The 15,439-nt window shown below is 44.2% G+C and overlaps 1 protein-coding gene across 1 annotated transcript; it reads right to left on the minus strand.

Moving 5' to 3' along the window:
* Positions 1-64: 64 nt before the first annotated feature.
* EAE97_006231 (uncharacterized protein) lies at positions 65-11,848 on the minus strand (the record flags this gene model as incomplete). Its single annotated transcript, XM_038876744.1, has 4 exons — positions 65-754; positions 809-11,485; positions 11,538-11,695; positions 11,794-11,848. 4 exons carry the CDS (start codon positions 11,846-11,848, stop codon positions 65-67), a joined length of 11,580 nt encoding a protein of 3,859 aa, XP_038732451.1.
* Positions 11,849-15,439: the final 3,591 nt, after the last annotated feature.

Raw genomic sequence — 15,439 nt, forward strand, 5'->3', positions numbered from 1 at the left:
ATCCTCTACCACTATCCCTCTCCCTCCCTTTCGTATTCACAACTCAAAAACCCAACCCTTAGGATCATAGATATGGCATCCACAGAGCGTCACACTGCGCAAGGTTCATAGGATTGACTGCCTTGGCAATCAAGTCAATGACCGTCTGGTTAGCAGGTAACGCACCTTCTGGCGACTTAGCTATGCTCAATGCCCTCTTAACGATCATGTCACTATTTATCTGAACAGCATCTCTCAAATCAGTATCTTTAGTGGTAGTTCTATGGCTGCTCGTGAACCAGAATATCATTTCGTCGCGTACGAAAAGACAGAGTTGCTGCTCGAGTTCAAACTCAGGTTCAGTGAGGCATCGTGCAATAGCCATGATGGCACAACTGTAAATACCCTCAGTAGCCAATGGTCCCATAAGTGTCTGAATGTTGGGAGTGAGACGGAATGGTACAGGCTCAGGGTTGTGGAAAAGTGCCTTGCCTGCTGCCATACACGACATCAATTCAGATCCCCAAATATTTCCTGTGGCACGTGAGATTGTGATCTTGTGAGGATAACGATTATGCATATGTAGAATATATGTCATAAAGGTAAGAGCTGCATATTGATAAGAGAACTGTCTTCGGAATAGCCAGAATTCGGAGAACGATGGGTAGGTTTTCGTAAAATATCCAAGAACAAGTGATGGGCCAACATATCGTTCTTGAATAGCAGCAAAGGTCTCGAGTTTTGCCGTGGCAGATTGTTCAATAGTTGTCTTTTGCTTGGCAAAGTCAGTTACAGAAACTTGGGAAGTACCGTCCTCCATGAAACTTACTTTTTGATCGAATAGGAGTTTTTGCTTTTCCATATTGAACACAATTGGCGCGTCTTTAGTAACTCCATTTCTCCTGCAGTGGTCATCGTAAACTCCCTGTAATGAGATATAGGTTGGGTCATCTTGCACCATTCTGATATGGGGTGCAAGAGGAATCATTAACGGTAGATGGAAGTTCAGATTACGTCTTCTGCTTTCCTTTCGTTTGCTTAAGCTACCATTGAAATGTCTGAATAACTGCAAAATGCGTTCTTCTCGTCTACAATGTCGTGCTGCAGGATGCTGTATAGCAAAGGGATGTAGACTTCCATCATGGCCACGAATCCTAATACGACGATGGCAGACCCCAATTGCACGCACAAGATCCACATCAGGCATGAATCGTTCAATGCGAACGAAGTCTTGGTTCTTGTCTTTGTGGAGAAGATATTGCCCAGGGACTTCGATCTCATCGAGCTTTTGGAAACGGAAATCGATAAGATAAGAGTTGTACCCTTCAAGCGGCATTGTCAGGGTTCGACGATCCAGTTTCTCTTCAAACTTATCTCTCCATATTCTAAGCTTGTGAATATACTCGAACATTGTAGGTTTGTGCCTAACGAAATCCTGTTCAAACGAAGTTCTAATGTGAGGAGGGAGGATAGTTTCTGCAAAGCGGGTGATGTTTGCTTCTGTCGCTGGCGGCAGTCTGGTATCCTTAGCATAGGAAGATGGGGTACGGCTAACATAAGAAAGCCCATCATTGAGCAAGGCTACTATCAATCTGTATGCATCCTCGTCAGGTGGACATTTGAAATTCTTTTGAATAGAATCAACCATCGCTTCCATGGAAAGTGCCAACAATGGAAAAGCTGTTTTCAAAGTTCCCAACAATTCTTCGGTGTACTCCCAGGGAGGTCTCTTCTGAGGTGCCTGGGATGTTGTGACATCTTGTGAAGCACTCGCCGCGCCATTAGCAGGTGCCCCGTTCACAGGAGCGCTGTTTGTACTGGCAGCATTTCCGTTCGTTTCTCCAGGTTCTGTTTTGATCGCAGGAGCAGCCTCGGCACTTGCAGTCCCAGGCCGTGATGCAGAGGCACTTTCAGATCTTGCGCCATTGGCTATTTCCGTTTTGAGGTTAGAGGTACCGTTCGATGCCTGGTTTTGGGCTTGAGCCTGGGCTCTCTTGTTCTTAGCCTCCTTCATTTCCTGCGTCTTCTTGATAGCAAGCATATCTTCACGATTTGTTCTGAGCTGGAAGAACAACGCCTGAGGGTACTGTTTTGCGATTTTAGACAGAATAAGATGCGCCTTGGCGGCTTCTTTGTGTCCCAAACCAGTGAGAAGTTGAGGGATGAATGTGATCCAATACCAAACCGGTGTTTCTCCTTTGTACTCGTCAAATTGTTTCGAAAGTGTACCTTCAGCATCATCGAGACTCAATAACCAGAGAATTCTCGTGAGGAGTTTTCTAGACTTCGCATTCTTAAACAAACCGGCTGCTTCCAAGTAACAACTCAAGGCATTTCTGGCAAACGTGTAGTCAGTTAGATTCGCTTTGAACAAGCGATCATTGAAATAACCCCATTCAGCCCAGGCCTTTGGAAGCTTGATCTCGAAAAACAATGCCATTCCATAAGCCTCGGATGCTTCATCACGTAACCCGAGCTTTTCCTGGAACATGCCCTTCAAAGTGTAGAATTCGGCCTTTTGGGTAGGGCCAAAGTAATTCAGATTTGTGTTATTGATAACGTCTAAACCATTGTTCAGCTCGTTAGGGTTCTGGTAGTGACACTTTGCTTGCTCTCGGAGCTTGAGGAAAGCCTCCTGAATCTCTATGTTTGGTAACGTGTAGATCCGGCTCAGTTGATTGATGCAAACCTCAGGTAGATTATGCTTGCGGGCTACATGTGCGAATCTATTGATGATCCAAGCAGTTTCATGGTAACCTCTATAGGCAAAAGATGCACCATTGGCATTTGGGGCTTGCTGAGGAAGAAGGTTTAAGTAAGTTGAGTTGATTAGAGCAAAAATATGCTGTCTCCACGTGACAAGGTCCTGCCAAGCTGTGATGTCGTCCCAGACATTCGGTAGTCGATCGCGCCAAGTTCCCAATAAAAGCTTCAGTTCACCCGATTTGACATCGAGGTTGGCAGCGGTAGTCTGCGATAAGCTTTGACATATAACACTAGCGTCGTGTAGTTCCACAAGCTGCTGGAAATTTTGGAGCAGTGGAATGTGAGCGTTGGTAATGCGTTTGGGCAGTTGGTGCCATTTGCGGATTGAAAGTTGGATAGCTTCGTCGCAAACTTTGTTGAAATCTGCTTGCGTTTCAGTCTTCTTGTGTAGCTTGAGCAAAGACATGAAGCCCTGGAAGAACGTTCTCCTTGGCGTTGGCGCATCCATGACACCTTTGATGATGTTGTCTAGTGATTCACGACTCTCAGCCTCTTGCCAGATGTCAAATTGCCTCCAATGACTCTCAAGAAGCAAGTCTGGGAAATTCTCGTGCTTCGCAAAATCTTGAAGAACTTCCCATTGCTGAAGTTTTTGAGCACATAAAACCCAGTGATCTTCCCATAGTATGTACTCTCCTTGTGAAAAGGGAAGTGCCCCTGTTCGTGCCTTAATCTGAGCATGTTCATACATCGTTTGAGCTTTATCCCACATCCCGTTCTGTTCGTATGAGAGTGCAGCATTAGTCTCGACATATGCACACCGGCGGCGCCAAGTTCCGTAAAAAAGATCATCTTCCTGAAGCCCAGAATACAGTTCCACAAGGGCATCAAGATTACTTTCCCGAACCAATTCGCTTTCAATCTCAGGTTTGATAGCAGCTTTTTCAAGTTGTACGAGGGCTGTGTACCAAGCATCGTAGGTCTTTGCCAGAAACTTGAGTACGTGGGGTGGTAATTTACACTCGGGCCACGCTTTAGCTGCACCTTCCAGGAGAGATTGCACCACATTGGGTCGTCGATCGATCTGACGTGAGTGATAGTCTCTCGTGAGTAGAGTCACCATACCTCGTTCCAGTTCGCTTCGTTCATCTTTTGGCGTGGCGATCCAGTATATTGGGAATAAAGATACCCATATCTCGTGAGCCATGTTTGGATCAAGATGCTGAAGTTGGCTCAGAGGCTCAACAATATCTCGCACTTTGACATCCCCTAGTTCAGCAACAAAGCGTCTGTGAGATGCCATGAAACTTTCAAATCTATTGTCTTGTGGCAAAGTAGGAGTTCGATTGTCTTTAGCATAAGTCTCATAAAGTACTGAAGCAGGCATCATCTTAAAGTCATCTGAATGCAAGTGGATGGAGTGGTTAGAATCCACAGCACCTAAAAGCAGTTGAGAAGCTTGCGCTAGCCAATAAGAATCTGCGAGAGTATCCCAGTTCTGTCCAATGATGACATAATTGAGCCTTGTGCTTGCCGTCTTGGACTGACTTCTGTCAAATATAGCCATGAATCGATTTCGCATGTCTACGTCTTGTGCTCTTGTACCGATCAAGAAAGCATGCTCCATGCGAACTGTCAGTTCGGTGCGCGTAATTTTTGGATCTTCATAGATGCGGATGACGAGCTCCAAGAACTTCATCAACAATGTCTGATCCGTGCGCTGCTCAAAAGTCAACATTTTATGCAGTACAGCAGTCTTCTCTTTCAAAGTAGGCCAAGAGCCATCTGACTTGAAGACCCAGCCTTCTACCATATCCAAGATTTTGAGACACAATGGATTACTTAAAGACTTTTCCACCAAAGTTGCGAGGACGCTCAGGAATGGACGGCGATTGTCAGCAAGAGTATCCATGCGTAACGATATTATGTCAATGGCTTTGAGAGTAAGCCCAGTTTGAATCTCCAGATCGTACGGTGTCATGAGGCCAACAGGTTCAACCTCACCAGGTCGCAGCGCGACAGGAATTGCACCCTGGCCCGTTAATGCTTGGTAATGACCTACATGCTCACGCGCCAATTTCTGCTGCAAAGCTTTCATGACTTGCTGAATATGCTGATCCATTTCCGATGCTTTTCTCTGCGCTAAAGTCCAGAGAATGTTGAGACCAGATATGTAGTTATTAGCCTGGAGCGTCTCTGTCGCTATAGCAGATAGGAAAGTTATGATCTCAGAAGTGGAGGCTTCCGGTTCCGACTCTGCGTCTGCATCTTCCATCGGGGTATCATCGGGAACTGCCTCTAAAATACGTTTGAGCAGAGGACTCAATTTCCGTCCATCGTCAATTTTCTCGTTGCCAGCATGCAAGCAATCTTGAATCTCTGGGTTATCGGATTTAAGTGCCTTCTCTAGAATATGTTGGATTTCTGGCACTTTCTCGAGAATCCATTTCACAGGCTTTACGTTGACAACAATCCGAACAACTTGCAGTGTATTGACAATATTTGTGATGAATTTATCGTCCGGCTTGTCCTTATCAGGGCGTTCGTTTGCAAGAGCCGCTGTCGCTTTGTCACTTGCGAGGACTTCCTTCGTAACATTTGGGAAAAGATCAATGTCAAGATCACCCCAGTACTGGGGCTGTAGAAGATTCCAAAGTAGAGCCAAAGATTTCTTGCAGATTTCCACAGAAGGAGTTGGCTGTGCTGGTCCGTGAGACGTCGTTGCATCTCGGCTTCGGGCAGATGGTAGAGGGTATCGTTCATTGAGCGAGGCAATGAATTCAACAAGATACTTGATCATCTTTGCACGCATCACAGAGGGTATCTGATACTCTGGTTTATCATTCGCAGAAGCAGCTCCAGGTCTGGATGGCGACGGAGACGAAGTCTGAGCCTCGCTGAGACTGTCGAGCTTTCTTTTCTTTGTATTTGGAGATTCGGACAAAGACCTTTCTGGAGAAGCTGACTTCCCCTGGACGCGGCGCTCCTCCCACTGCCATATCAATGACATCAAATGCAATGCCAACTTTTTGCTCTCGTTGGATGGATTTGGATTTGTTTGCGGCAACGCAACTTTTCGCAAGGAGCCAATTATAAAATTGATAAACTTGTCACGAGATTCGTAAAAAAGATCTGCATGTTTCACAAGGAAATTGAAAATGCTTGTCATCTGTTGCACATTGTTGCCTTCCTCCGCGAGTATGCGGCGTGGAGCAGCAGCCCACACGGGGTTGCGATCTCCAGGTACTGCATTGCAACGTTTGGGTAGGACTGGCGCAATTAATTCCAATGCTTGAGTGACCAAAGCCCGTCCTTCGTTTTGATTCGTTTTGAGAAGAGAAAAGTAAACTTGTTGGACAATCTTGGCAGGTGTTTCGTAGTGTGCAATGAAATATCCAATAACAACATATGCAGCATGCTTGTTGATCACATCTTCGAGCCTGATGTAGCCCCAACCAAACTTAATGATGTCTTTCCTGGCTTCTTGAAGGATGGAATGATTGTATTTCACGAGCATGGCTGTCAATTGCAACAATTCCATTCGAGTATGATCGATTCCTGGTTGTGTGAGATCATCACTTGGATCTGGCAGCCCCACCTTCCAAACTTTGGTATGTATCGATTCGATAATCGTCCTGTCTATGAGACGAGGACTCTTAGCCGATGATGGCTGCTGGAAGTTGCGCATAATGTCCATGGCGATGATTGGATTGACAAGATTGTGGAGGAGGAATGTCTTGTTTCGCTGCGTTGCAGCTTTACCGACGTAGATCTCCAGACTTCGCAGGACAATAGCTTTACGATATTCGATCGATTCGCTACAAATTATAGACTTGTAAATGAAGTCAAAGATGGGCTGGTTAGGCTTGAAATCTTCAGCTGTTACCGACTCGATCAGATTGAAGAATGAATCTAGGTCACGGGGATTGTATTCCAGGAACTTTGTGAAGATGATCATAAGCTGTTGTCCTGCTTGTTCTGCCGCCAGTCGAAGATTTTGCGGAAGAGTATTAGTGCGTAGATGCTGCTCAAGGTTCTTACCAACTAGCCTGAACCACATTAAGTTCTCCTTTTTATCCATCCAAAGTTCGGTTCCTTTGAAGTTACAGATGGAGTGCATGACATTGATTGCATTAATGACGGCTGCATATCGGGTCTCTCTGTTTTCTGCACCCATGTCTCCACAGCTCTTTATCAAAGAATCTATGTTCCGAACTACGACTGCTCGTAGCGGTGCACTATCGGGATGACCCAGAACTTGCGCCAAAAACCTGCCATACTTTTGGTCCTCAATCTTGCTGAGAAGCATGGCCCATACCTCTTTAGGATACCGGTTGATGTATTTGTATAGTGGTTCTCTGAAAGGACTATGGCGTGTTCTACGAAGTTTCTCTTCCAACTCCAAAACAGTCTCGATAAGTTTCTCTTTAAATTGCTCGGCTGCAGGGGGCAATAGATGAAAAATGTTGAATACCGCTGCAATAATCTTCATCTGCTCGTTTTGCTCTACGAGAGTGAACGAAATACGTTGGAAAGAGTTTGGGTCTGCAAGTATTCTAATGTGTTCCAACAGGCGGGCACCAATCTCAACCTTGAAATATGTTGTCAGAAGTTGAAGCAATCGTGCTAGCCCATCGAGACCATGAGTGGTTAATCGTTTGGGATCTTGAAGATTAGCCAATACCGGTCGGAGGCCGTTTTGAAGGAGATCCTTGGGAAGCTTGTTGGAATGAGATAAGACGACTCTCAACGCATCATTGGCCGCCTCAATGGTTGACTTGGAGTTAGAATAAAGGCATTTGAAGAACACACTGACAATTCTAGTTCTAGTAGGGCTGGCCGGGCCTTTTTGGAAGTCATCGAATCCCATGGCAGTTGTCAAGGTCTTTATGCAAGAGACTCTGAGAGTAACAATGTGCTCATGTGTTCGATATTCAGTGGGTTTGGGCGCTAGTGACTCATCTGGTGCATCAGCTAACGCCAGACACTCCATGAGCAGTCTGTTCAAAGTGTCATCAAAGGAAAGGAAGTCATTCTTCAGACTCATATAATAATTGACGGCATCGATATATCCAATTTGAGTTGCAAATGGTAAAGCTCTGAGAGGTTTGTTATAAATGGGAGCCAAGATTCGATCCTGCTGGTGGGCAAGAAGCTCGTACACTTCAACCCCAATCTCCTTCGCGATAATCTCGAGGGACTTTCTCGCGGTTTCACGAACATGACCATTCATGTGGTACACTTCAGCATTGAAAAAGTTGCACAGTTGAAGTAGCTTGGATGGCCGTGAAGGTTGTCCAGGCTGTGACGAAGGTTGAAGGTCAGCTTTAGAAGATTTGCCGGCGCACCGCTTCAGAAGGAGTTCTAGTGTATCCTGAGCAGCAATTCGAGTCTTCGCTGGCAGATCAGGGGGCATATCTTTGACAACATGCATGAGAGCTTTAGTATACTCAACTTGCTTTTCCAACATCCAGCTATCACCCAGATCGAATTTTGTTAGCATGAGATTAATACCTAAACTACCACCGGTTTTGGTGAACCACTCTTCCTGATAACAGCTGTGACAGAAGACATTACTCAAATGGCTGAAAAAAGACAATCTGTAAATGAAGCGATTGGACCCAAAGATGGTTGATGTCGAATCGTAAACCTCTTGGGCAGCAAACTTAGCGGCATCACGCACAGCAGGCAAATCGGAAGCGAGAGATTCGACGATGGCATCCCCCAGAACTTTGCTGTCAATGCAAGGAGGGCCTTCTCCTGCATTGACATCAAACGGCTTCATTCTCACTTTCATATCACCTAGTGATCTAGCGACTTCGATAATCGTAACGTGTTTACAAATGTTGGACAAGAGAGCAGTAGCTTCTGCCGAGAAGTCTGGAAGAGATACTGCGAATATGCAAGCCTTGAAAAGTTTCTTCAGCGTGACATCTTGTTGCATCTTCTTAGTCTCAGACCGATCTCTGACGGGTGTTTCGAAAAGTGATAGATCTGCATCTGACTTCTTGGAAAGAAAATCTTGTGCCTGGAGCCTTACGAGACGAGGAAAGTCCTCTGGAAGATTATCTGCACCCAGTCGCAACTTGAGCTGGGCTTTGACCATAGCAAGCGCTTGCTTCTTGTAATAAGGATCTGATTTTTTGGCAGCAGCGCCCTTCGGAACCTCCATCAATTTGCCGATTGCGAGGTCGATTCCTATCTCGACAGGAAAAGCTTTCTCCTTCTTGGAGCCGATCAGCTTCAAGTCGAAGGTCGCAATATCATCCGCAAACTGCTGGAAATTAAGATTGGGGGCACCAGTCATAAATTTTCTGTTGCGACCTCCCAGTTTTCCAAGTATACGCATGGTGGTATGTGCATGGAAATGGCTGTATGGATTTGGTCGAAGATGGTCAAATAGTGCAGTCATCAGTTCATCAATTACTGGCGCCATTATCGGGTCTAGGTAATCTGCCGTAAGATTGTCCACGCATAGTTCCAGTGTTCGCAAACCTTGACCAACGAGATCAGAACCTGCGCGTAGAGCCACTACTAGAGGTCGCATCAAGTAGCTAAGATGAGGCAGAAGGTTGCTCAATCGTGCCGGTACGGTTAAACAAAGCTCTACGTAAAGGTCCCGATCTGCTGGTTTGCGAGCGGCCATAAGTAAATTATTGAGGACTTCTAATAGCATTTCCAACAGAGGCAAGATTTGTTTGTAAAGATGTTCGAATTTTCCTCCTCCAATACTTCTGAAAAGTGATCTCAGTAGTAGGAAATAATTCAAGGGCTCCTCGGCAGTAGTCGAAAGCTCGATGGACTTTGTTACAATGTTAACAACGTGTGGCAACAGAACCTGCTCGTTCTGGTTCGCGAAGAGAGTCACGGCCATGAAAGCTAGCTTAAAGAGTCGAAGAAGAATTGATGACTTTTTGACATCAGCGGTACCAACTTGATCAATGCGGTCCATGAGGAATCGCAACAGCATTCCGGCAAAGCTTGGTGAAGTTGCCTCACTAGCGAGGAAGAATTGAGGGACATGGAGAAGAGCCGTATGCTCAAAGATCATTTCGTAAAGCTTGGGGATTTCTTCATGAAATACTTCGTGAAATGTGGCCGGATCTATACAATGAAAGACTGTGGCAAAAGTTTCAAGGAGATCCTTCTCCTCCTTGCTGCTTGATACCATATAATGGTTTGCCATGAATTCAACAGGCGACGAGTATTGCGATTCTGTCGCAGGCTTCTCAATCTCGTAGTATCGAAATACGTAAGCTCCTTCTCGGAAAAGTTTTATGATGACTTGGACCTCTTCCGCAGAAAACCCGTGTGACACCTCTGCCCAATGTGGAGGAGCGTTCGATAGCTCAATTGGGGAACCTCCGTTGCAGGCCTTCAATTGGTAGAATGTATTCTTCAGGCCATTCATAAGATTTTTGAATAGAAATTTGTTGTCGGCTACTGGATCTGCGCCCCTGTCACGAGGATTCGAAGTCTTGATAGGCATTGCCGAGAAAATGTCAATTTCGTCCCAGTCTGGTGGATTATCCTTGTCTGCTAAATAATTTTCGGGAGCAGCGTCGATTGTATGCTGGGAATAGTGCTTCGAAAGCTTGACTGCATTGGTATACTGGCGATTCATGGCTGCAAACTTATCTCCAATGGCATTAAGTATCATTATTAGATAGTGGCGAGCATCTGTCTTGCTAGGCATTTTTGCAATACATTCAGCCATATTGAGCAATAACTTTGCGCTCATAGTTTGAAAGCTTGTCCCAGGAAAACTATCTTGTAGGTTCCGAGTATAAACTTCAACTGTTTTCCGAATCTGGCCGGGTTCCAATGCATCGCGAACATGATGAATAAGGTCGGCTAACATACTGTAGGCTAGGGGTCGCATCGTTTCATACACAGTCAAGCCATCGCCGATGAGTGTCCTTTCATCAAGAAGTTGGTCTATTACTCTGAGAAAGATCTTTCTGAAATTGAAGTTGATTATATGTCTGATCGCCACCAATAGCTCTTTTCGAGCTCCAGACTTTTCGCGGGGGCAGTCTCTTAACAGTCTTACTACTATATCCGGTAGCGTAGGAAGGAAATCGGTGAGCTGTTGCGAATAGACTCTCAAAAGATATGCTAGGAAACTCATAGTCTTTACCTGCGCTGTAATAAATTCACCAAAAGCCGCTCGATTCTTGATATCCGGACTAACACCTGTAAATATTGTACCTCTTTTCGCTGCTTCAATATGAGCTTGCTCTTGTGGTTTGGCTTGGAGTAATAGCACGCTTTTGATGAGCGGTATAAATAGTTTGACATTCTGAGGCACGGAATTGCGATAAACCTGGAATATCGATACGACAATGATGGGACATTCAGCAAGGACTTTGAACGACTGCATGCCTTTCAGTAGCTTGCGCGTCTGCTGCTGTGGATCTTGGCCAATGTCTCCAGTAGTAACAGGCGAGCCAGGCCGAGGGGAATTCTGAAATGTCTGCGAACTTCCAGGTGTGGACGGAACACCAGAGGGGTTGGATCCAGTGGCTACATTATCGAGTTGGTCACGAACAACCGAATCCATCTGGTCAAAAAGATCTTGAATGAGACCGAGAAACATCTGCACTTTGTCTTGCAAAACCTTGGTCTGACTTCGCATGATGTCCATGATAGTTTTGACACATAGCGTAGCATTTTCCTCGTTATCTACTCGGACTAAACTTATCAAAAGATCCACCACTTCCACCGCATATGGCTCGAATGATTCCGGGGGGTTCGTTGGTAGACGATGAAGTATCTCCAGGACGCAACATCGAAGTTTCTAAAATTCCAGGTGAGCATTGCGTCACACATTTCGTTATTGTGATGCCTACCTGCTCTAAGTTAGTGCTAATAAATACAGGAGGACCCTTCAAGCAATTTATAAAAATTGGCATGAGCTTCCTTAAGAATGCCGGGTATATGGGGCCGGTGATGTAATGCTCGAGGCCATCGCGCAATTGAACAGCAGCATCGACCTTGAGTTTGAGATCTGTCGCATTATAATTAGCAGATGAATTTCCCAAATTGTGCAGAAAAATATGCACAGTGGTTTGGTCTCAGTAAAAGTCCAGTAATTCAAAGGCATACCAGTGTCTGCAGAGCTCAACCTCTGAACGAGGACCTCTATATTATTAGAAGCCATAGCTGCAATAGCAGCGAAATTCGCATTGGCGCAAGCCTCTTGCGGGAATTACTTCATGCAGCGCGAGAAAATAACACCAATTACAATAAAATTTATCGTCAGGCTGGAAAAGTATCGGTATTATGTGCAAACAGATCCGGCGTGCTTCCCACAGGTAGTTCGCGTCCTGAATTGAAGGCTTCTGAGAAAAGGCTGGGAAAGTATAGATTTTGTGGAAAAAATTAAATTAACTATTTGGTCAATAGTTGAGAGACAATAAGGGTTTCGAATGATAGAAAATTTCGAAATGAAAGGTCTGTCGTGATGTCGTGAATATTAAAAACGTTCTTCGTCCTGGTTGATTTGGACTTCTTCTGATATTTCTATGCTTTCTACAGACAAGGCTCAACTTTTTGGATGGGGGAATCGTAGAGACCCCGAGCGCTTATATAAGCCAAGCTAGAGTAGAATTAGACAGTATTATTGGCCGAAGCTTTTACTGGGGTTAGCCTTATGATTCACGTGACATATTGGTCATCATCTACCTACGTACGCGATCAACTCACTTTAGCGTGAAAGGGTAGTAGGATTTGACTTTCGATGACCAGTACAAGATGTTTTTTGTTACTATTGGTGATATCAAATATTCATTCTAACACAGAAAGATTTCTGATTCGATTCACTTTGAAGAAGATAGTCAACAATCCAAGTCAAAAAGTCAAGTCAAATCAGCATGCCAGAAAAGTTGGCTTCTAATGACCAATCCAAGAGAGTTCTTGTATTTCTGGGGGCCCAGAATCGTTCCTAGCATTTACCGCTCATTTGCTGTTGTTGTCCTATTAATTTTTGGTATTCTCAGTCAGTCTACATCCGGTTTTAATACATTGAAATGAAATGAATTTCTATGTATATGGCCGCAATCCTATGCTTTTAACACGCTGGGCTCGAAAATGTGATGGACACACTAGAGTAGCTTGGTAGCATTCTAGAATACTACGTCGCGCGAATATCTATCTTTACTCGAACAGTTCGACATGAACCCTCAACTCTGGATCAAATCAGTGGGTAGTCCTGGAATATTTCCTCGGTACAGTTTCGCTTTTTCTCTGTTGTACGCCAATGAATGGACGGTAATTGATATTGGAGCTATGTGATCTGAAGGAAAGAAGGGGGAAGCAAGCAAGGCATCGTTGCAGAATTTGGGCTGCGTTCCGATGGACAGCTATCCTCGGTTTCAGGGAATTGGAAAGCCTTGCGAAACTCTTGCAGGTTGTCAATAAGTCGAATAGATTGTCATCAACTGCCATATTTCCCAATCGAAAGAAAGCTAGCAACAGAGATAAAGGGTTGCCTACCCAAGCTCCAAGAGATCCTATCCTGTTGCCCCCTTCAGCTTCTTGTCAAGGCGGAATATTGATGCTTTGGGAGCTGACAAAAGCCCCACACATCAAATGTGTCTCAGTCCGCAGTATTGCGCCATTATAGAATATACATGGTTTCCTTATGTGTGAGTTAAAATTCATCTCTTGTTACCTGCATAATTGGAACAAATTCTTGTTCAAGAATCATATGATCATTCCCTCGATCCGCAAGTTAAGCCCAGGCATAGAACAAATCCGGTACTCGGAGATCAACATCTACCCTGCATCGGGTTTTAGTTGGTACTAGGTATGATCGCAACGCTCTATCGCATTACCATACGCAGCTAGCGCCAAACCATGTTGCTCTTCGCCTACAATCAAATGTCTGTCATTTGGATCACCCTTTCTACAAGACAAGCTTAAGTCCCTAGTGCAACACCAGGCCGATATGATGTCTCCCTATTTACAACGTAATCTTTAGCTCTACCGAAAGATCCCAAAACTCGTCGAGCAACGATTCTATGTATGTTGTGCTTGGGTTGCTCGTCAATCGATGATTTCACCTAAGAGAATGTCGCCGTAATGTGACAGAGATCCAGCCATTTGCCTGGTAATTCTTGCAGTGTCTGCAAAGACTCTTAGCAACATAATGACTATAACAGAATATGATACACTATTCGCTATCCTCACAGCCGTCATCCTTACTGCTTCCATGTTGAGACGTCCAGGGGTATGCCAAGTTCGAGATATCCATACAGCGAGTCGCTCCTATTGTATTACAGTACACAAGACTGATCATGCGCGTAGGTAGCTATGGCTTCTTAGCTCTACAAGCTACTATTTAAGGATGCCAATCCTGCTCGATCAGTCATTTCCGTCGGTATGAAATGTCGCGTCTTCTATATTTCGACTGTTTGTCGGGAAATAGCGACCAAGACTAGAGGCAAAAACTTCCCAATAACTTCCTTGAGCTCACTCGAACCAGTCTATTCCAGTACACAAAGCAGCTGAAACGATGTCAGAGAAGAAAAATTGCAATGACGACGAAGCGTCTTAAAGCAAGGTCGAGAAACTATGAAATTATGACCCAGATGCTCACACTTTATGGAAAGGATAAACTATATAATGATTCTTAAATCTTTCCATAATTGCTTCTCACTAAATAGTTTTCTTGGTCGTGGAATCTCGAACGTTCGGGGTCAAGTGTCCATGCCAGCAATATCGACCACCATCAATGCTGGAATTGCAATATTCACTTTGTGCTCTCGTCTCATATTATTTGTCATACACAAGTATTCTGATGTATATTTCAGATATTGGATGTTGAGACTCTTTTGCTTCCGTATTTTGATATGTATGATATTCTTCATGGGAGCACCTGCCTTTATCACAACGAAGATCTTCCAAGTTCTGGAATCTATCATACCTTCCTCATGAATGAAACAATACAAGGGTATTGTACAAAACTTTGCTCTATGGAAAATCCATCAGCTTCTGGCATGGCCTGGGCGATCATACCCCTCCTTGTTTATTCACTCTACATAAACGTGCAAATGGAAGGATCACATTCGCATGAAAAATCTTTCAACTCAATTGATTCACATCTCTTCCCAGTTATTCAGTATCACGTCAAGTGGATTTACTCCCATAATCTTATCAATTAGACTCTTTGGATTGGTCGCCTTACCCGGTTAAACATGTAAATGGAGCCTGGAAAACACCTTGATGGCTATTTAAGAGTACAAGCAAAAATTCCATGGATCTTCTGCACATCAATTTTTGAGAGTTCAAATTATTTTCTGTCTTCTTTCAATTTCAAGACTTAAAACAACAGACTTTGCAAAAAGATTGTCCAAGACAAGATAAACTACGCAAACAAATTCATGGTAATGTAATCTTGCAATATTTCATAATCACCACTTTCAATCCAGATTGTGTCCCACATATAATATATTATATGGATAACACTTCAATACCTTCGTCCGCAGGTATATGAATAGCTCATCCATGGCTCTATAGTCGACTGTTTCATATCACATACAACTTTATCAGTCAACGAATAATATTGGAGCTGATAGTTACCCCGTGCCTCCACGAGGTCTTCCCATCAACTCTAAATTTCTAATACCCTCCTTTCATACTTGGCACCGTAATAACTTTTTTAATCATCACATTCTAATCTCGCAATCATCTCGTAGCTCCGAATCTTACGCAAAAATAACAATTTCAAAGAAAGCCTGGAATATCGATC

Source organism: Botrytis byssoidea (genome assembly GCF_014898295.1).
Source record: "Botrytis byssoidea strain MUCL 94 chromosome Unknown BBYS_011, whole genome shotgun sequence".
Lineage (NCBI taxonomy): Eukaryota > Fungi > Ascomycota > Leotiomycetes > Helotiales > Sclerotiniaceae > Botrytis > Botrytis byssoidea.